The sequence below is a fragment of the Lepidochelys kempii genome, chromosome 1, assembly GCF_965140285.1.
Source record: "Lepidochelys kempii isolate rLepKem1 chromosome 1, rLepKem1.hap1, whole genome shotgun sequence".
Taxonomy (NCBI): domain Eukaryota; kingdom Metazoa; phylum Chordata; order Testudines; family Cheloniidae; genus Lepidochelys; species Lepidochelys kempii.
The window spans coordinates 192,416,336-192,438,721 of NC_136380.1; the positions used below are offsets into that span (position 1 = coordinate 192,416,336).

Below are 22,386 nucleotides of genomic sequence, written 5' to 3' on the forward strand. Positions count from 1 at the left end.
ATTACCAAAGAAAACAAAACAACTATGCAACAAACAACGCAATCAGAAGGTATAACACAGCAGCTTTCAGGAGGGAGAAGTGTTCAGGCTAGCCTGGGCCCAGAGCGGGGGGGCTTCCTCGACACTCGTGGTCTTCCACCCTCCTGAGTTACCTGGTGGCCTAGAGCGGGGGGGCTTCCTCGACACTCATGGTCTTCCACCCCCTCGAGTTACCCAGTGCCGCGCCCAGTGTCACCGATCCTCCCTTTCCTGAGAGTGCCCGGTAAGATGGGCACGGCTGCGGGGTGGGCAGTTTAGGGAGGGGGGGGTAGACACCCATGTATTATAGGACCCCTCCTAGATGACAGGAATGATGGTATCCACAGCGGCAACGGCTGGGGCTGGCGTCTCTCGCTCTTCCCCTCAATCAAAGGGTCAGACGGAGGGAACCGGACGGGGTCACCGAGCAGAGAACCCCAGACAGCGCCCACCGCTCCTCGAAGGCTTCAAGGGAGTCGGTGGACGCCGCCCAGAGGAACTCCGCTCGGATACGTGAGTGTACTGAGGATCGGAAAACGGCCCCACAATCGCAGGACGCTTCATGGGCCAACCTCCTCTCTCTGGTTTTATAAATGGCTGTTTTAGCCAAAGCTAGGAGGAGGTTGACCAGAAGATCCCGCGACTTTGTGGGGCCACGGATGGGAAGTGTATAGATAAAAAGGTGGGGGGAAAAATGAAGCCAGAAGCGTAATAGAATATTTGTGAGGAGCCGGAAAAGGGGCTGCTATCTGGCACACTCTAAATACACGTGCGCCAGGGTTTCCCTCACATTACAAAAAGGACAAGTGTCCAGAATGGGGGTAAACCGTGTCAAAAACATGCCCGTGCTCACAGCTCCGTGAAGGAGCCGCCAACTGATGTCCCCGACGGGCCTTGGGACCAGGGTGGAATACAGGCTGGCCCACCGAGGTTGCTCACCCTCCAAAGGTGGCAGGAGATCCCGCCACTTTGTATCGGGGCGGGACACCAGGGTGTGGGCGTGAAGGGTATGAAGCGTAAGTGTATATAAGTATTTCCGTGAAGCAATTTGAAAGCTAACCGGCTGCAGTTCGTGCAGCCGGCTTGCAGTGAAAGGGTGAGGGGTTTGTTGGGATCTACGGGGTGGGGGCCCGATGGAAAGGTCCGGCGGGCCTGGGGTAAGGAATGGGCGGGGTGCGCCCTCGCACAAGGCTCGGCTAACATAAGCCCAAGCAGCGGGGGTCAAAGCGGCCTTCACCTCCTGAAGCACGCGCCGGGGGGTACGAAGGCTGGAGAGCCCCATGCGCCGAGCGAGCGTCAGGGGATCCAGCCAGTCTCTCCGGTCGTAGTCCAGGAGGTCTCCGACCCTCGTGACTTCCGCCAGGACCAACCTCTGGCGCACCGAGCGGGACTCCGCCACCTGCACACGGAGCTGGGGGTTGTGTAGCAGGGGCTCCGTGAGGAGATCTGCCCCCACGGTGGCCGCCACGGACCTGGTTGTTAGAAACAATTTCCAGGTCCGGAGGAGGTCCTGGTAGAAGACCGGCAGCCCGGAGAGGTCTCGCGGAAAACCCCTCGGAGAAAGATAAAAGAGCTGCCGGTCATATCGAAGCCCTTGGAAACGGCGCAGGAAGGCATGCGCCAGTATGCTCCACGCCGAACTACTTGCACTATAAAAGAGCCTCTGCAGGGCCTGGAGGCGGAAAACGCGGACCTGAGTGTACAGACACTTCAGGCCCTGCCCTCCTTCCTTCAGGGGTAGATGAAGAACTCCAACAGGGGCCCAGTGCATTCCCGACCAGAAGAACTCTAGAATCAATCTCCGGAGGTGGGTCAGGAAACCCGGGGCCGGGGCCAGGGTGTTGAGCCGGTACCAGAGCGTGGACAGGACTAGTTGGTTAAGCACCAGTGCTCTCCCTCGGAGGGAGAGACATCGGAGTAGCCTCGTCCATCTCCGGATCCGCTCTATCACCCCGCCCTCTAAATTTTGCCAGTTCTCCGGCGGGGGAAGGATGCGTGGCGGAAAGGTAAACGCCGAGATAGAGCAGTGGACCCACACTCCACCGGATGGTCTGAAGTGCGGGTGGGAGGGAGCTCACCTGCCGCCAGTCCCCCACCGCCAAGCCAGAGCTCTTGACCCAGTTGACTCGGGCGGAGGAGGCTGCCGAATAGATGGCTTGGCATGCCTCCACTCGCGCCAAGTCGCCCGGGTCCTGGACCACGAGGAGTACGTCATCGGCATACGCCGACAGGACCAGCCGCAGCTCCGGCTCCCGCAGCACCAACCCTGTCATCCTCCTGCGGAGGAGACAGAGGAAAGGCTCGATCGCCAGAGCATACAACTGGCCCGAGAGGGGGCACCCCTGCCGCACTCCTCGCCCGAAGCTGACCGGTTCAGTCAGGGTCCAGTTGAGCCTAACCAAACACTCCGCGGAGGCATACAGCACCCGGAGAAAACTCACAAACTGAGGTCCAAATCCAGACGCCTGCAGAGTGCTCAGGAGGTACCCATGGTCTACTCTATCGAACGCCTTCTCCTGATCAAGAGACAGGAGGGCGAACGATAGACCATCTCTCCGCCCGAGTTCCAAAAGGTCTCGGACTAGAAAGAGGTTGTCGAAAATGCTGCGACACGGGACAGTATAGGTCTGGTCTGGGTGGACCACGTCCGCCATCATGGACCCTAGCCGCAGCGAGATTGCTTTCGCTACGATTTTGTAATCCGTGCTAAGGAGTGAGACGGGACGCCAGTTTCGTAAATCGCGGAGGTCCCCCTTCTTCGGCAGCAAAGCGAGCACCGCTCGCCTGCATGACAGAGGGAGGACCCCGCTCTGCAAGGACTCAGCCCAGACGGTGACTAGGTCTGGGCCGAGAATGTCCCAGAACGCGCGGTAAAACTCCACGGTCAGCCCGTCCATGCCCGGAGATTTATTGGTGGGCATGCGACGGAGGGCTTCCGAGAACTCGGCCAGGGTGAGAGGCAGCTCTAGCCGGTCTCGGTCGCCCACGCTGACCGTGGGGAGTTCCTCCCAGAGCACCTCGCAAGCGTCAGGATCGGTCGGGTCCGGGGAGAAAAGGCTTGTGTAGAAGTCACGGGCCCTCCCACACATCTCCTCCGGATCCATGAGGGGGGTGCCGTCTTCCGCAAGAAGGCAGGTGACGTGTTTCTTGGCCCCCCTCATTTTCTCCAGGGCATAGAAGAAGCGGGAGCCGCGGTCCATCTCCCGAAGGAGGCGGATGCGGGATCGAATGAAGGCATCTCGGGCCCGGTGGTCCTCAAGGGCCCGGAGCTCCTCCCGCTTCTCTCGGCACGCTCCGCAGAGGGACGGGTCCTCGGGACTGGCGGCCAGGCGCCTCTCCATCTCTAAGACCTCCCATTCCAACTGCTCTATCGCCGCATTTCGCCGTCGGCTGGTGCCCCGAGTGTAGTCACGGCAGAAGAGCTTGGCGCACACCTTCCCGAGATCCCACCATCGCCGCACCGAGGGAAAGGCACGCCACTGCTCTCGCCAGGCCAGCCAAAACTCCCGGAAGGACATCACAAAGCTCTCGTCCTCCAACAGGCTGTTATTAAAGTGCCAATAGGCCGGCCCCGGTCTCTCTGCACGGAGGGAAACCGTTACAGTAACTAAATGATGATCGGAGAATGGGGCCGGCCGAATGGCGGAGGAGTGGGCCTGTGAAAGATGGAAACGGGATAAGTAAATACGGTCCAACCGAGAGTGGTGTGACCGATGGGCCTCTACCCGGACGAAGGTGAACGTGGAGGTATCATCTGGGTGATGGTCACGCCAGACGTCCACTAGGGAGTGATGGTCGACTATCCCTTGGAGAATATTCGCAGCGGCCGGACTCGGTTCGGCCCCTGAGCGGTCCCGTTCCTCGAGGGTGGTGTTAAAGTCCCCTCCCAGGACCAGGCACTCATGCGAATCCAGGGTGCCGAGAAAGTCGGACACCTGCTGATAAAATTGTGGCCGCCTGGAGCTCATTTGCGGGGCATAGATATTAACAAGATTAACCACGAGCCCCTCTATACGGACTCGAAGGTGCAGCACGTGGCCCGGCACGGCCTCATTGACCCCTAGCACCTCAGGTCGTAGATTGGGGGAGAATAGGGTTGCCACTCCAGCCTGCCAGGTCACAAAGTGGCTAAAGTATAACCCGTCCCCCCACTCCAGCCGCCACCTGTCTTCTGCGGCCGGGTCCGTATGGGTCTCCTGCAGGAAAACTACAGTGTACCTCCCCTCCCGAAGGTAAGAGAGCACCTGGGACCTGCGGAGAGCCATCCTACAGCCCCTGGTATTCAGGATCGCAATAATAAGAGGCGTCATGCGGAGGGCTGGGAGGGTGGGGGCCTCGTATTGGCGGGGGGGTTCAGGGCCCCTGGCGGGTTGCACAGCAACCCATGACCCATCCCGTGGGTGAGTAGATCGCGTCGGAAGTTGCGGGCTCGCTCGTAGGCCGCAGCACCGCGCTTTCCTTGCCCCCTGCCCTCCTTTATAAGGGCCCTTGTGGCCTGGAGGAGTTGATCAAAGTCCCCCCATAGCCGAAGAGCCAGCTGTGCCCTATCGCGGGCGCCACGGGAGTGCTCTAGGAACTTCCGTAGCGCATGCCGCAGCTCATGGGGGGGTGGGGTTACAATTCCCGAGGTATTCCCTGATGGGCCTCTTAATATAGCCTCGTGGTCCGCTAAGGCAGGTAGACAGGGTGCGGACCACCGACGGGGCGTTTGACAGGCTGGGGTTATTAAATTCATTTCACGCCTTGGGGTGGAGGGGGATGACAGGGGAAAAATTGCCACTCCTAATGGGTCGCGACTAGAAAGTGCAAAGACTGCTCCCTGGGGGGGGTCTGCAAAAGGCAGAAAGGAAATAGCCCCAGGGGCGGCATTAACATTGCAGGAGGAGGGACCTTGGGCAGGGGCAGGGGTGGGGGCAGGGGCAGGGGTAAGGCTCTGGGGTGCAGGAGGCGAGCAGCTAAAGGAAAGTGCCTCCTGAGCAGAGTCAAGGGTTAAGGGGGAAGGGGAGGGGCTCCCAATAATGCTAGGTGCTGGCTCCATGGTGGTTTTAGCAGTCATGGCATCAGGTGGTGGACCGCCGTCTGCAGGGTGCTCACCCGGGAAGGCAAAAAGGGGGAGGGAGCACGGGGAAAGGGAGGCTGGGGTAAGGCTGCCCAGCTCGAGGCCAGCCGGCAGCAAATCATCCCCTCCCTGGGTGACCGGGGTCAAATCTAGGGCCTCAATCTCCGCATACACGGAGGAGAGGCCAACTCCTGCCACCCCGGGGGCCTCTCCTCTAGGGCCCGCCTCAACGGCTGCCTCGGGGTCCGCGGGGGGTTTGGGTAGCGTCCAGGCAGAAGGGATGTCCTCAGAAGTCTCGGAGGGGAGGGTCTCCCGTGGAGGGGGGATTCTGTCCTCCAATGCCAGTCTGTCTTCCCCTCCCGACACCGGCGGATGGACTCGCTCACGGCCGTGGCGGGAGGCTCAATAGCAGTGCCTCCTTTCCTGGTCTTCCGGGGGGCTTCCGCGTCGGGTGGATGCAGCGGAGCTCGAGCCTTCCGCTTGCCTCGCTTCCCCTGGACTAGGGTCCAGCCCTCCATAGCATCATCTGGGGGCTGATTAGCAGGGGTCGTGTCGGGGGGCGGAGGCGATGGTTTAGGGGTTCGGGGAGGTAGCGGTGGGGCAACATGAGGGGCGGGGGCTTCTCCTTGGGGAGGGCCTTCTCTTATACCCGATAATATCCTTGCCACACCCTCCTCCATGGGCTCTATTGGGTTGGTACTAGCAAGGGTGGAAACCCCTTGCTCGCCCGGGCGTTGTAGGGAAGGTATCTCTTGGGCCCGGACGGGAGCAGCGATGGGTCGAGTAGGAGGAGGGTTGGTTTCAGGTACTGGGCAGCCAGGGGCGTCGGCAGCGACGGGGCCGATGTCCTGCCGGGTCTCGGGGGTCTCGGGTGCCCCTCCCCCCCGAGCCAAAGGGCAGTCTCTGCGGACATGCCCCGCTAAACGGCAGAGGTAGCACCGGGCCTCTCCGGTAGAATAAAAGACCCGATAGCGGGCTCCCTCGTAGGGGACTAGAAAGGACCCCTCAAGCGCCTCTCCGTCACGCGCCCCTGCCGGTGGTAGAAGCTGCACTTGCCGGCGGAACGAAAAAATGTGACGGAGGGTGGGGTCCTTGCAGCCCAACGGGAGAGGGCTGATGACAGAAACAAGTTTCCCCAGGGTGGAAAGAGCGGGTAACAGGGCAGCATTGGGTAAGAAAGGAGGAACGGAGGTAAGGACGAGGCGAACGCCCAGGTCTTCTAACGGTTCTAGGGGGATAAACACCCCCCCTACCGTCAGGCCCCTCTCCACCGCCTCCTGGGCGGCATCCTCCGAGGCTAAGAAGAAAACGACCTTCCCATACATCTTGGAGGCCGCCACGATAGCCGTGGGTCCTACCACCTTCGCCAACGCCTGCACGTATGTCTCCACGTGGGGCGAGGCGGGCACCAGGAGGCAACGGACGCCGTGCTTCCTGGTCAAGGCGGGGAAAGGGCCTCGGCCGCTGGTGATGGTGGCAGAGGCGGGGGGGGGCGAGATGACGAGGCGGCAGGCAGCGGGGAGCCCGCTGCCGCCCGGGCATACGTCCTGGGGGCCGGGGGAGGGACAATCGCAGAGCTGGTGGAGGGAAATGCTGGGAGGGGCGCCACGGTTGATGACGAGGCCGCAGCGGTGGGGGCAGCCCCTGCCATGGAGGGCTCAGTGGTTTTAGCGGGGCCCTTTCCTTTCCACCCGCCCTGGCCCTTCCGGCGAACCGGGGGGGGTTTCCTAGAATCTGGGGGGGGGGTGCAGCAGCAGCAGCAATCACCCTGGTGCCTCCTGCTACCGGTGCCCCAGCAGGGGGGGTGGCAAGTACCTTAACAATAGCAGTAGGGGGGGGACCTTGGGGGTCGGGCAGGGGTGGTGGTGGGGAAGGGACAGCTAATTTTATTAAAGCAGTCTCGCCCCTCTCGTTCCCCGCCATTGTGAGCAGGGAGAGACAGGGAGACACCGGAAGGAGGAGGGGGGAGGGGAGAAGGTGGAATAGCCCCTCCTTCCGCTGGCTGCGGACGGGAAGGGAAAAATGCCGAGGGGGGGGCTGGGAGGAGGGGGGGAACAAAATCGGGGTCCAGTAAAAGGGGCAAGTTGTGGGATAAGCAATCCGGGGGGGGTGGGGTGCAGACCCACACACGTTTGTCCAAAGAGTCTCGGTTGGTCGGTTGTTAGGTCCGGTCCGGAAGGCAAAGTTCAAAGTAAACAGCTGGATCCGAAGGGAGATGGCAGGTTGCCAGCAGGGACAGACTGCGGGGGGGCCGTGACAGTTGTAATAACGATGGGGGGGTAGGGGCACAGATGGATTGGGGGTGGGGGTCTCCACGCCACACCCCCTGTGCCGCCACAAACGCAAGTAATCACAGTCAAACTCCCCCCCACGAGAGTATAATTCAGAAAGTTACTCAATCTTACGGCCTTCGTCACGATGATTTATATTATTTCTTCTGTCTGCTGAAATCTCCGTCTCCAGCTGTGTTGGCTGTGTTCCAAGGCCTCCGGCATGTTAAGAATGTTGTAAGGTCCGAGCTGCTGGCAAAACAGCTGGGTCTGGGGGTTTCCACTCCCTCCTCCGGACAGCAAAATCGGCAATCTTCCCCCCCTCCTCCGGGGTCTCAGCTGAGGCAAATAGCTGCGCCCGAAAGCAGGCGTGGGGGGGGATGGCTGGCGAAGGACGTAAACGGAAAAAAAACACAAAAAATGAAAAGAAAAAACAAAAAAGCGTCTGGCCCGGTCGGGGGGGACTAAGGCAGGTGCAAAAAGTAAGAAAAATCCGGGCCAGGGGGCTTTAGGAAAGAACAGAAAGCAGATAGCTGAGGAGCAAGCAAAAGACGTTCCGTTTCCTAACAGGGAAGGTTCCAGAACAATCAGGAACTTTCCGGAAACAATTAAGACAGATAGGCTGATTAAAACACCTGCAGCCAATCAAGAAGCTGCCAGAATCAGTTAAGACAGGCTGGCGAATCAGGGCACCGGAGTTTAAAAAGGAGCTCACTTCAGTTTGTGGTGTGCATGCGGGGAGCTGGGAGCAAGAAGGACAAGAAGCTAAGAGTGAGAAGGTGTACAACTGGAAGACTGAGAAGTACAAGCATTATCAGACATCAGGAGGAAGGTCTTGTGGTGAGAATAAAGAAGGTGTTGGGAGGAGGCCATGGGGAAGTAGCCCAGGGAGTCGGAGCTGTCACGCCGCTGTTCCAGGAGCCACTGTAGACAGCTGCAATCCACAGGGCCCTGGGATGGAACCCAGAGTAGAGGGTGGGCCCCGGTTCCCTCCATCCCCCCCAACTCCCTACTTGATACCAGAGGAGTTGACCTAGACTATGGGTTCCACCAGAGGGAAAGGTCTCTGGCCTGTTCCCTGATCCACTAGGTGGATCAGCAGAGACTGCGGGAATTGTTCTTCTTCCTTTTCTCCATGCTGGCCAGTGATGAGGCTAACTGAGTGAATGGCAGATTTGAGCCACGAAAGTGGCCAAACTGAGGGCTGCCGTGAACCTCCGAGGTGAGCAAATCCTCCAATAAGCGCAGGATTCACCGAGGCAGAGGAGGAACTTTGTCACAATTCACACAACACACACACACACCCCATCCAGCACAATAGGGCCCTCATCACTGCTGCTGTAATATTCAAATAAATAATAAAGCACTTTACCAGCATTAGTTGGTTATGTCTTAGTTGCAGCACCCTTATGGAGACTGGGAAATCTCATTCACTCATTTTATGGAGGAGGAAACTGAAGAACAGAGAGGTTGAGAGACTTGCACTGTGTCCCTGAGGGAACCAGTCTCCCTCAAGATTAGAGACCAGTACCATGGCTAATCCACTAAATCAGGGGTGGCCAACCTATCGCTCTGGAGCCACACGCGGCTCTTCAGAAGTTAACATGCGGCTCCTTGTACAGGCACCGACTCCTGGGCTGGAGCTACAGGCGCCAACTTTCCAATGTGTCGGGGGGTGCTCACTGCTCAACCCCTGGCTCTGCCACAGGCCCTGTCCCCACTCCACCCCTTCCCACCCCCTCCCTGAGCCTGCCGTGCCCTCGCTCCTCCCTCTCCTCCCCCAGAACCTCCTACATGAAACAGCTGATCGGGAGATGTGGGGAGGGAGAGGGAGGTACTGATGCGTGGGGCTGCCGGTGAGCGGGAGGCACTGGGGGCAGGGGGAGCGAATCGGGGGCTGCTGATGTATTACTGTGGTTCTTTGGCAATGTACATTGGTAAATTCTGGCTCCTTCTCAGGCTCAGGTTGGCCACCCCCGCACTAACTCATCATCAACTCACATGTGGCCACAAGCAAGTCCCCTCCTTCTGTTTCCTTCTCTATAAAAGCAATGCATTAGTTACTTACTACTCTAAGGTACACCTATCTTGGACCCTCAGTGCAGTCCATTAACTGGAACTAATTGGTTTGGTCACTGGAGAGGTGTGGGAAAGAATTCCGTTCACAACAGACTTCTAGCATTTGTCAGACCATTGACATTATAAGCCAAAATTCAGCCCTGGTGCAGCTCCATTGCAATCCCACCACCTTACTTCAGGAGCTGAATTTGGCTCTAGCTTTGAGTACGGCCCCGGTTGAAGCTTCAGAAGTAACTTGGCCATGGAGAAGCAGGGTCACAGATGCAGCAGCAGTATGGTGGGGAATGCCATTCTGTGAACATGCAGTTTCCAGCAAGCACTTTCTGCATGTTGCACAGGAAAGAGATAGAGGAGCTGGTCAACTACCCAGCTCACTCCAGGGGGTTCCTGGCACCAAAGTGCTACACGTGGCAGAGGGGTTCACGTAACCCCACTCCACAGGCAACTTGTGTTGGAAGTTGTGGGCTTTAAAGATTCAGTCTAAATGGATTTTTTAAATGTCTTTATTTTTAGAAGATCAAACAATATTGTCACTGATCTGAAGGATGAGGTTACTTGTTGAGATACAAGATTAAGTTTTGTAAGACACAAATGCCGAAGGTAACAATTCGCAAATAAATAAATACAGAAAACCAGAGTCTTTGCATAGTTCAGAAGTGAACAGTAGGGGGCAGCAGTGCGCGGGGTGAATTGGCACACAACACACACATCCATGTTCTTAGTCAAAAAGTTGCAGCTGAAAAAAAAATCCTAAAAAGGGCAAACTATTAAAAAACATGTTTTCGGCTGAAAGGGAGCTAGCTATGTGTTTGTAATCAGATCATGCCATAGAATGCGTCTTGACAGACAGCCATTTACATAATCTGCCTCGGCATCCCATAGCCTGTCATGCCGGACTGTGATGCGCCTTTGTTGCTCCCCATCTGAAGGCCTATGACATTCTGTCCCCGACGAAGCTGCTCCTCCGAAAATCCTCGCCGATTCTGCTGTGCTTTCCTGTCCAGACAAAAAAGCAATATTGGATCAACCTGATTATGCCTACATGATTTTAAAAGGCTTCAGGGCTCTGAAATTGACCCTTCACAAGTGTTCTCTCTGCACTGCAATGCTTTATTCTTTATTTCAGCATCCCATTGGCTACACAACACTGGCAGCCTAACTGCTTTTCTGCACTGCACACCGTGATGTACATGCCAGCCAAGGCCATACCAACACTTTGCACCTGTATTGTGCCATTCATGCTAGACTCCCCAAGTGCGTACAAATATGCTGACTCCCACAACACCCTGGGAGGTAAAATACTTGTATGATGACGTATGACACAGTCATGGGAAGGTTAAGTTGTGTAAGGTTATGGCATCCAGAAGCAGCTAGCAACAGTGTCCTGGCCACAGGGTATGATCAATGAGATGGTGTCTGATGGAACACAATTTGGTATCCAGCTAGAGCACCAGTGTAAATTGGGAGTCATTCCATGTAAGTCAATGGACCTATTCCTGAGTTATACCCACGTAAATGACAGCAAAATTTGGCTCCATTCTTTCGAATCCAGCAATTATACCTATTTTAGTGATAGGGCAACTGTGACAGAGAAATTAAGTGGTTGGCTGAAGTTCACAGGATGAGTTAATGGCAGCACTAAGGACTAGAACCCAGGAGTCCTGATTCCCCATTACCACTAAACAAACCCTTGCGGTAATGACAGTCCCTGTCTTTTAGCAAAATCTATGTACCACTGCTGCCTTCCCCTGCCCCCAAAGTGCTTTAGGTGAAAGTATTTCAGTAGAACCCAAAGATGTCTGTCTCTTCCAATACAGCCAGGAGTACACAGCGGTAGTTATGGCAAAGCCAGTAAGGCTTTGGGCTCTGCTGTTAGATCTCAGGTTGTGGGTAATTTAAATAGGCATTCCGCTTAGATGGGTTTCTTGCTTACGTACCTGGGCGGGAAAAGTCATTTAAAAAAGGGAGAGAAACCAGTATAAGGGCTTGAAATGATACTAGCTGACATATAGCCATATAGGCCACAAGACAGAACAGTGTCACAAATTGAGGCTAGCCTTCACAAGCAAAACTATGATCTCACCCAGGCAGGGAACCCACCTGCTTCTATTCATCCTGCAGGTCAGGTAACCCTGCAATGTTGCATTATCCTGTTTTCATGTATGATCACAACCACCAGCATACTGTCACATCAAAATCCTCCACCAGGAAGCTGCAGTGTTTGGAATCAATTCAGGGCTCTCCAAGGGCTGGATCCTTGAAGGGGCTGTGCACTATGGTCTGCAATGCTTGTAAGTACATGGTCAACTGTTTGGCTGGATTTGGCTCACGGTGCTAGGCAGATTGCAGGAGGCAGCCCAAATTTCTCATGAGACTCATAGGTCAGAAGGGACCATCGTGATCATCTAGCCTTTCTGACCTCCTGCACATTGCAGGCCACAGAACCTTGCAGAAACATGGAAAAGATCTAGGAAAAATCAGCCATGTCCTGTGGTTTTTCAGAATGGATGGCCATTGCTCATTTTCACTTATTTACAATTATAAAAGGGCTCATGAGTTCCTACCCTAGACTCTGGGAACCCTCCTATCACTTAGTTAACAATTAACAGAAATCAGATAATGGACTCTCTTCCCACAAAACATTGCTCTTCTAGGAGGGATGCAAGCCTAGCCTAGACCTATTGAAAAACCAGCCATATTTTCATTTTCTCTCGATTTCTTTTCCAGAACCTGAAAAGCAAGCTTACTATCTACAATGCCATCTAGAGAGGATTTCTCCCCTCCCTATTTTTATAATTTTCCCAGCACTTAATTCTAACAGGGATTCATTTGCTCTTTGTTTTATTTTAATTAAAACCTTGGGAACTAATTCCTCCTTTTATTTTGATTCCTCTTTTATTAATCAGGTCAGGCAGGTATCTCTGGATAATTTGTTCATTGGCTACAGAAAGTTGAAATGCGATTATTAACAAAGACAGGCAAAACTGTGAATGAGATAGAAGACATCAAAGGAGATCCAGGCATATTAATAACAGTTGAGTACAGCTACAGTTTATATTACTTAGCATTATTCCTACCATCATATGCACTTCCATGGGCTAGGTGTGCTGTGTTTGGCATTAAGTGGTCCGCTGGATAGCAAGATCTACTGCTGCTTTTCATTCAGGGTGCTTGATTGAAATATGAGGAATATATATATGCTTCTGCTGTCACCAAGGTTTTACTTTTGTTCAGCTCCATTAGGCCTGATTCTCCATTACCTTGCACTTCACTCCAGTGCAAACTGAGTGTAAAAAGCCACCATGCTGACCTGGGTGGCATTTTACTCCTACTTTGCACTGACACAAATGACGATACAAAGTGCAAGGCAATAAAGCATCAGGCCCACTGACTTCTAAGGAATTATCAGCGCAGGAGAGTGAGAGAAAATCAGACCTTGAATATCTATGGCTTTGTCCACATATGAAAGTTCAACCAGTTTAACTTAAATGAGTTTTTAAATCTGTGCAAATCCCTGTGTGGACACTCTTATTTCAAGTTAAACCAGGCTTTATTCACTTCAGCTTAATTCAATTAAGAACTAGTCTGAAACCTGGTCTACAGCTAAAACTTAAGAGGACCTAGGTACCTCACTCAGGACTGTGAAAAATGTCCAGGACATTTTGAGAAGACTGATCGGTCCCCAGTTAATTTCCTAAATCCATTTGGTGCTTAAAGGCAGACAGTATTCCCACCATCCAATGGCAATTAGCTGTGGGAGGTTTTGCTTGGCACTTCACCTGTGAAACCAGGAGGGATCCCCTCTGTAACATCCATCATCCTTGGTGACAGCCAAGCTGCCTAAAGACATTAGGGTTCTCTGCACGGCCGCCATGTCCTTCCCTAAAAAGCCAGACATTGAAAATCATTAAAAAAATCTGCTTCTGAAGTAGATGATCTCAGGATAGCAACACTGTTTTCCCACCATCATTTAGCATCTTCACAGAGGTTTCCACCCAACATCTTAATTAAACCCTTTAATGCCACTGGTGAGCATAATTATCCCAGTTTTGCAGATGGTGAAACTGAGGCAGAGATGTTGACTGATTTGTTGAAGACCATGAGAGGAGTAGAAAGCAACGATTAGCATTCAGGAGTTCCTGCTTCCCAGTCCCATATTTATTTTGATACTGTAGTTCAGGAGGGAGCATGTAGAGAGAGAGGGAGCTTGCAGAGTAACAGATAAGAGTTTAAAATCCTGTGTGCCTTTAAGAGGCAGGTTCCATTACAAAAACCCATCCCTGCTTCAAGGGAGATTGCTCAAGCACAGAAACATTAGCTGGGTGCAGGAACTTCTGCTTTAGAGATATTACTTAATACAAAAAGTTGGGAGTAAGAAATCAAGAACCATTCAGTAATAGATGTGTGCCTAGCAGACAGCAATGGCATTGACAACTGCATTGTGCTCTATTATTATTATTTTTATTATCATAGCACCAGTTAGCACATGACACATTAGTACGCACTATAGTTCACCCCCTTCTGGCGCAGACTAGTGCACTGTGTAAAAAAGCCTCAGTTTCCCCATCTGTAAAATGGGGATAATGATGCTTACTCAGCTTTCTGAAGAGCCTGGAGATTCCTGGGCAAGAACCCTCTGTTAAGAGAGCATATTCCCATCCCTTAGGAACTACTATGCCCTTCATTCTCACCAATTTTTGCCCAAGTACCCATCCACTACTGCTGCGAATCCCTTTAACAGCTCCCTATATTGTGCTATATCAAATTTAAGCTCCTTGTCTTTACTTTCATGACTCTGTGTCACCTCATGTCTATCTTCCTTCCTTCATCTTCCTCTCTGTCCTACTCCCAGTGTTATTCTTGACTTAGTTCTCCCCCTTCATCTCTGTCACGTTCCCACTTTCTCCCATGCCACCCCTGCACCTGGAACAGCCTCCCACTCCCTGTCCACCAAGGGCCAGATTTTCAAAAGAGCTCAGGCACCTACATAGGCACCAAATCAAAGGCCAGTTTTTTTTCAACAGAGCTCAGCATTCCAGCTGCTTGATGTTTTTTCATCAACACATTTTCTAACAAAAAAAAATGGCTCTTCAACAACAGTTTTCCCTTTTAGTCAGCATTTTACAGTTCTGCCCCCCACCCTCAAAGTTTGCCCCTTCCACCTTTAGTCTCTCTCTCTCACCTCTCCAATCTTTTGTGTGTGTGTGTGTCCCAGAGAGAGAAAGGAAAAAGGAAGAGAGAGGGAAAAACCAAACTATCTTTTAGTTTCCATTTAGTCAAAAAAAATCAAAAATGCTGTGAAAAAAAATAAAACAAAAAACCTTTTTTCCATTTAATCTTTAAAAAGTCACAGAAATCATATAGCAGATTTACCCACATTGGGTGCTGGGCACTTGAAAAAGCTTTCCCCATGTGCCCTGTCTTGTCTTCTCCTCCTCACATCCCATTTCTACTACGATTCCTTCCTGCCTTCTTCTTCACCCCAGTTCTTCCCTGAATATTCTCATTCTACCCCATTATTCTCTTTCCTGAATAATGTTAGGCCTTGTCTGTCTTTGACTGTAAACGCTTCAGAATGGGGAATGTATGGTTTAATCTACACCTGAAAATTTATGATGCTAGATACATGATTTTTAGTAGATATAATGAAAAAAAAGATTGCTAAACTATACCAATTTCCAACCAACCACTGCTAAGGAAGCCATTGCAAGGCAGAGTGTGTGTCTGGGAAGTCAAGCCTCCTGTTTTACACATTTATATTCTACATTTCCCTGGCAACATACAGATTAAATTAAGGGATATGACGTACGCAAACCTTCAGACACAAAGCATTTGGACTGTTTGTGATGAGTAAGGTCCCTAAGCTCAACATATGTAGCAGCTTCCAACAGTGTCGAAATGGCCCATGATATTGCCCATTTAAGTTTATTTTAGAGTCTTGCAAATCCACAGATATCTGCATTTGCAGATGAGTTTGTATTTTTACCATTTTTGCAGATCAAGGATTGGATACCAGAAGCTGGGAGTGGGCAACAGGGGATGGATCATTCAAGGATTGCCTGTTCTGTTCATTTCCTCTGAAACACCTGGCATTGGCCACTGTCAGGAGATAGGATACTGAGATAGATGGACCATTGGTCTGACCAAGTATGGCCATTCTTATGTGGATCCAAATGTTTGTATCCGTACAGGACTCTAACAGTAAGATAAAAGAAAAGGAGTACTTGTGGCACCTTAGAGACTAACCAATTTATTTGAGCATGACCTTTCGTGAGCTACAGCTCACTTCATCGGATGCATACCGTGGAAACAGTCAGATGCAAATATATATATAAAAGGTGGAGTGCAGATTGTGGGTCGGATCCAAGTTAATTATTGGGGATGCAGATCGGATGCGGATCCAAGTTTTTGCATCCGCGCAGGGTTCCAGGAATTTTATTCACAAGGGCTAATTTTCTCATAAAATAAATGGCCAGCCAGTGACCACCTTTACCACAAACTGAAGCAGCTTTGCCCTATTTTAAGCAAGGAGCAGTCTAAGAGGCTGCTATAACGTACGCACACACAGAGCATGGCATGAGGTTTTAGCATTATGGGCCCCCTAAGGTAGCAGATGTACCATATGCTGTAGCAGATGCTAAGTATAATGTTGCCCATGTGACACCTCCCCTGGAGCAAGCACCACCGTGGTTGGAGCAGAGAAGCAGGGAGGGGAAGAAAAGTTGAAACTGAATGAGCTGGATGATGCTGGCAATTTGGAAAACAAAAGGCCGGTAGCAAAACGTCATGATGAGCCTGCCTGAGCCATCTGTAGCCTCCCCTGCATCTAGCATTCCGCTTCAGCAGGCTGCCACCAAAGCCGTGCTTTAACTAGCAGTGGGGAGTGGGAGAAGCGACACCGGAGAAACAGATGGGGTAGGGGATGATTGCCACATAATGAAACAAAGCAGCCGTCAAGACTGGAATCTGAGTTACCTCCCCGACAAGCGTGTGAAGCCTGATGGAGAACACAGGTGATGCAAGCACAGACTGTAATTCTGTGTGGAGACCGAACATGGCTGTGGAAAGAGGGCAAATACCAAAGGATACAAGTAGTTTAAGAAAGGCTGAGAAGGAGAAGGATGAAAGCAGGAGGCCACACCACAGAGGAATGCTGGGCATCTCTTGCTGTCTGACAGTCAGACTGGAGCATCATCGTGAAGAAAGATGTGGGAAGATGTATATTTGGGATGGAAGAACAAGTCAAAATAAGACCTGATCAGACACAAAATGCAAGTCATTCTGCATTCTCAGCCTCCCCTCAAGCCAAACTCAACAACTCAAGACTTTAAGATGCAGAAAAGTTTCGTTAAAAATTTCTCTTCGGCCCCACACCACACTTGAGACTCCACAACAGGGTCTTACCTGTCTCCCCGACCTTCTTTTGCCTCTCCTGAATCACGACAATACCACTGGCGGCATCTTTTCTCGGCCCCTGCTGCCATTTCTTCTCAACCTGAAATGCCCTTGTGCAATGCACACTGATACCTATGGGACAGCCTGGCCTAGCAGAAAAGCTGGGCACTACCAGTGCTGGAGGAGGGCTTCTAACTTGTCCCGAAGAGGAGCTGCTAGAAGGAGTCCCTTCTCCTTGAGACAAACCTATCCAGAAGTCCCTGGGCCTTCACGCCAAGTGTTTCTATGGGACCTGTGGGATCAGCCTCAGGGGGACAGAGGGACTATTTTGGAGGGGATCACTGAACCAGAGTCCTCAAAAATGTAGATAAAGATCCAAAGCTGCATCTCTGAACTCTTTGGGGTTGGCTTATTACTGATTTAAGCTACCCAGAAATATACTAGGGGAATGCACTGAAAAGGAGCATGTAAGGTAATCGGGATGTTTGCGAACATAGTGCAGAAAAGCTTCTTGGACCAACACATGCAAGTAAGAAAAGTACTAGAGAGAAAGCAAGGCTTCACCTTGCTTGAAGCAGCAGCCCTGGTGAAGGAGCCACAGAGGTGAAGATGGGTACAGGCTGGTCTACTGCGTTTGAAACAGCCTACCAAGCAGTGGGGGTGGGGGGGTGTATTTTTGGCTCTCAGTTTTCAAGAACCTTGCAGCAAAAGCTGTTGGAAAAATATTAGTGGCAAAAGGGGCTGTTTATCTGGCCATCCGCCTTTGTTTTTGGTTTAGACAACTCAGAGCATAGCTCCCTCCCAACAGAAAATAGGGTTCACGCTCCTACTGCAGAGGACAACCTGGCAATCTTTTCCAGTATGTGAGGTGATACAAATAGGAAGTGAATGTTGGACTTACACACACTCATCTCCTCCGTCCTCTGAATTGCTGCAACATTTCCATTTTCTAACTCTTCCCAATCAAGAGCCTCAACAGTGAAATAACAGGGGTGCCTGAAGCCCCATCTATGGCGAAGGGGGAGACATTATGTAGGGCCCAAGACTGGGATAACAAGGGGTGTTTCATTTCAGGACTGAGACACATTGGAAGACCTGTGGGGGTGCCAGGACAGGAAAATAGAGGCTGCAGAAGAGGGTTGAGATGCACTGCAATTGCTGCATGAGGAAAGATTGTGCCTGCCCACACTAGGTTTGGCTTCATCCAACCCAGCTAAATCCACACTTTCATGCATTAAATAAAATAAATAAATAAAAAACCAAAATCTTGGGAGAAAGTAATTAGTGCAAAAGAAAAGCAAAGTGGGGGGAGATTGCTTATCTTTAGGAACTATTCCCTACAACTGAAGTCCTTTTCTTAGTAAGAACCAAGCTGATGCAATTTTACGTGCATAGAGTTAAATCACTACTGGACACGAAATGCTGCCAAAACAACATCTGAAGTGGGCTAATACTGAAAACAGATTGAGCAAGAACACACACAATAAACTTCCCTTGCAATAGCTTACTAGACGGTGGAATCTTTTTCCAGGGCAAGAGGAAGGTCATTTACTTCAGTCATTTAAAATGAGTAGTTAACCCAGGTGACCGGCACTCGAGTCTGAGCTCCTGGCTTAGCCTTGCCTGGGGGTGAGCACTCCCACAGCAAAGCCATACCTACAGTTCTGTGTCGCCACTGTGTCCACTCTCGCCGGTGCGTGTTGTGGGGCATAGCCCATGGTTTGTTGCGCTGAGATGCTCTAGGATTCTTTCCCAGTCAATTGCATGAGAACTTATCTGTCGTTTGGGAGAGTGGGGGGGATTGTGGGAAGGCAGTGGAGGATTATCAGCATGCAAGCGATTTTGTCTGCATCCTCACTGCCAAGTGGGTGGGTTCCAGTCTGAGAGAAAGCAAGCTCAGGCTCTAACCCACACTACCCCGGCCGGGCCTCAAAGCACCTCCAGTCCCGGGATGCACAGGTTTTTGTGTGGATAGGGGAGAGATTGGGCTAAAACGTGGGTAAGAGCCCAGGTGAACTGTGCAATGAAGATACACCCTACATTCGACAAAACCCCAGAGAAGAAACGGTAAGGAACAACCCTGCACTAGGGTCCTCCACGCAGCCTCCCCTCTTACTCCAGTGAGTGACCATCTACAACCGATCATTTCCCCCATCCATTGTTTTGTTCCCTCTGTAGCTCCCTTTCACCCCCGCCCCCTAAATCTCAACTCCTGTCTTCAACGACGCTAAGGCCATCTCTACGTCAAGCCCTTGCACTGCGCTCTACCATGTGGCGTTAGCGATGCCCCAGAGCACATGGCAGGAGCACTAGAAAGTGATAGATCACCACATAGGAGGTAAAAGGCAGAAGATACAAATAGCCTTTCAGAAAGAATCATAGGTTCATGGGGAAATAATATAGACCCCTTCTCGTTCCTATGTGGAATGGCATAAATCTTCACAGACCTGAGCTATTGCAAACTCACGGGGGCGTTCTCAGGTTTTAGCTGAATGTTTCCATGGTGATCTTTTTAGAGAGACTTTAATGCTGGTAAAAAACGTTGGGCTGACAACTCTGGAAACCTAACCCTCCTATATGTCAGTGGTGATTTTTCATTTTAGCTAGTCATGATTAAGATAAAAGACTTCACACAAACTGAAAAAATCAAATGTCTCTTTCCCTTTTTGGGGTAGTGATTTTTGTGATCCAATTTTACAGCTAAAATTTAAGCCTCACTTTTAATTTGAAACATTCAATAAAGGCTTGTCACAGGAAAATAGAGTTTTTCATATTTGTTATTAGGAGCTGTTTGCTTGGAAATAAGTGGCATGGGGGAACAGTTTGTTTTATTACCTTTATGCCTGTCACAGTGATGGCTTTTGGGTAACACATTAACTTGCAAAGATTCCATTATGTCCTTAGGGTAATATAAATCCCTTGGAGGAGCTAATGCACCACCAAAAGAGAATGGTAATGAGGTAAAGCAAACAGAAGCAAAAGATAATTACATTAGAGATTTTTTTCCTTAGCCAAAATGCACCGCTAGTGGAGATCGAAGCAGAGTAGAATAAAGACTGTGAGCTCATTTTCAATATCATTTTTTCTTTACCTTCCCATAAATCCACTGTCTGGAAAATATCTGTAGTTCTTACTCCATAGATTTCAGCAGCTTTTAAGAATTGAGAAATTTGTTCCATCTGCTTGAAAGCCATTTTTGATTCAGAGATCTTTGGAATGGGTTCTTTTCCCTTTGAATGTAAACTGTTTATTAACTTGCACAACAGCTAAGAGATAAAAATAGAAACAGAAGTTTAAAAAAAATTGATTAGTTCCAGATCACTAAAGCAGAAGGTAATTTGTGTGTGTTGGATTATGCTGTGTGAAGCTCTGACATGGGGAGAATCTCTCAGAGAAATCATTTCTTTAAAAAAAAAAAAAAAAAAAAGATAGAAAACCACCACTGGTATCAATCTGAGTATTAAAGTGCCATTAAAGGTTTTATTAAATGACACCGATAACCTGATCAAATATACATTGATTTACTGCAAGAAATAAAACAATTATTTACTAGGGGTTACGTAACAATTGACAGTAGTGGGAGAAAAAAGGAAAACACAGCACTATCAATTGAAATATTGTTAAAGTACCATTGGCAGAGATTCAATAATTAGCCAGCAGCCAAGTCTTACTGCCCTGTGCGAACAGCAGCATTTGTGTGTTTATTTGATAAACCAATGGAATACAACATAATAGCTCTAGAATTATTCCCAAGGAGAAAGACATCATCAAACGCACCAGTCTGTGTGTATTACACACACAAACAACAACACTCTTATTTTCTTCGCAAAAAAGTACAAACCTGATTGTAAAAGCAAGTCTCTTGTTCCTCTATGAGAAATTATAGCGAAGGAATGAGTCAAACCTAACATACATATCCCAATACAGTGGCAGAAAAATTATTCTGAAATATCAAAAACGTCCTGATCAGAAGGAAACCAGTAATAGTACAGTCAATACTAGTATATAGTTGAAAATAACCCATGACCTCAGTCCTATGCAGTCAGATGAAAATACACAGTTAGGGTATAGATGTTAATAGACTAAGATGCATTGTACACATATAAATAATTCTTATATGAAATTAGATCAACACTTACTGTTCCATCCATTAGCCATTTCTGAAAATTTTGCCTTCCAGGAGGTGGATGCTCTATCTTTTCACCACTCTGTATAATAATCCAATCCACCAGCTTGTTCTCTAATTCCAGGTCATATTTCTGTTCAATCTTTTCCTGCACTTCTCGGCTTAAACCATAGCTCGGTCCTCTGTTAGCCATCTCTGGAACAAAAATACCAATTGTTTATTTATAGGGTTCTGATAACACGAATTTAAGTATACACACCAGCCCAAATCTATACGTCAATGCAGATCGACTACCAAAAATCAAAACAAAATCAGGCATTGGCTTTAATTGTTTTGCAGGGGCAAAAATTTAAAAAAAAAAAAAAATCATTTTTCCACAGCCAAACAGCAGCAAAAATCAAATTACAGTTTAAATTAAAATAGATTGCCAGTGAGATTTCTGCTGTAGCAACAAAGAGATTCTAATAGAGTTTCAGATCAGTATCATCACTGCCAGCAAATCCAGAAGTACTTTAAAATTGCCTACATAATACTTGTTAATAACAAGAAGACTATACATGGGAACTCAAGGGATCCTTTCAGAGATGCAATCGGGGTGTGAGGTTTAGAAATCCAGAGACCATCGAATGGAAAAGCACTGAGAAATTTAAGAAGAGATGAAGACTGCTGCGATACCCTGCTGCTGCAGCATCGTGATTTGAAGAACAGTGTATTGATTTGATTTTCCTCACATATGAGGAGGGTCAAAGCAGGGGCGTTGCTAAGAGCCATTGAAAGGCCTGCCTACTCAGCATAGCCAAGGAGGTATCTAATCTGCAGTCTGCTTAAGTGCCAACTTCCCCTGCTCGTTTTTGTTCACTTTCCTGGTCCAGTTCTAGTTTACTTCGGTTCGTCCATTAAACCCAGCATCAGACTAACTGAGCTCCCTAGAGTTAAAAATACTTATAGGAGGACTTGGTTGGTATCATTTCATTATCCAAATGTAACAGGAACCAATAGATACTGGAAAATGTGGAAAGTATTTTTCTCCCTGCTCTGCATCCTGTGTGCTAGCATCATTGGAGAGTGAAAGAACAAAACCAAAACCCAGGCTGGAGAGTACTAATTTAAAGTACTAACAAGGGCATAATTAGGGGTGGTGAATAAAATTAAACAAAAAAGAGAAATTGATTAGGCAGACTAAAGCAAGTCTTCCTAGCAGCAAGATGTCAAATAGTCTTCCAAGGAAAAAGCTAGAAGCCCCATCACTTGCGACATTAAAAACATGACTGGACTAAAAATGAGCAAATGTGCTGGAGAGATCAAGGATCATATCCTCAGCATGTGTGAGTCAGCATGGCTCTGTTGAGCTCTAAGAGATCTATGTCAATTTAGACTAGCTGAAGACCTGACCCTAACACTGCAGTAGCAGGGCAGGAGCACTAGATAACCCAAGAAGG

General features: G+C 49.8%; 1 protein-coding gene across 2 annotated transcripts; it reads right to left on the minus strand.

Annotated features, from left to right (window-relative positions):
* Window positions 1–9,913: 9,913 nt before the first annotated feature.
* Window positions 9,914–21,679, minus strand: TAGLN3 (transgelin 3). Of its 2 annotated transcripts, none has more exons than XM_073305966.2 (5): window positions 21,474–21,679; window positions 20,961–21,142; window positions 19,913–20,087; window positions 13,206–13,308; window positions 9,914–10,422 (listed from the first exon to the last, which is right to left on the minus strand). In XM_073305966.2, exons 2-5 carry the CDS (start codon window positions 21,138–21,140, stop codon window positions 10,281–10,283), a joined length of 600 nt encoding a protein of 199 aa, XP_073162067.1. In that variant the 5' UTR covers window positions 21,141–21,142; window positions 21,474–21,679; the 3' UTR covers window positions 9,914–10,280. The 2 variants fall into 2 exon arrangements, with proteins under 2 accessions (XP_073162067.1, XP_073162061.1); XM_073305960.2 differs by having other exon boundaries at window positions 21,505–21,678.
* Window positions 21,680–22,386: the final 707 nt, after the last annotated feature.

What these genes read in the sequence shown, in the direction of transcription:
- TAGLN3 (XM_073305966.2), bottom strand. Translation starts at nt 21,140, where the DNA reads ATGGCTAACAGAGGACCGAGCTATGGTTTAAGCCGAGAAGTGCAGGAA. An exon ending in GACAGTGGATTTATGGGAAG is followed by an intron (nt 13,309 to 19,912) that starts GTAAAGAAAAAA and finishes CTGGCTTTTTAG; the next exon opens with GGAAGGACATGGCGGCCGTG. An exon ending in GATCCCTCCTGGTTTCACAG is followed by an intron (nt 10,423 to 13,205) that starts GTGAAGTGCCAA and finishes TTGTCTGGACAG; the next exon opens with GAAAGCACAGCAGAATCGGC.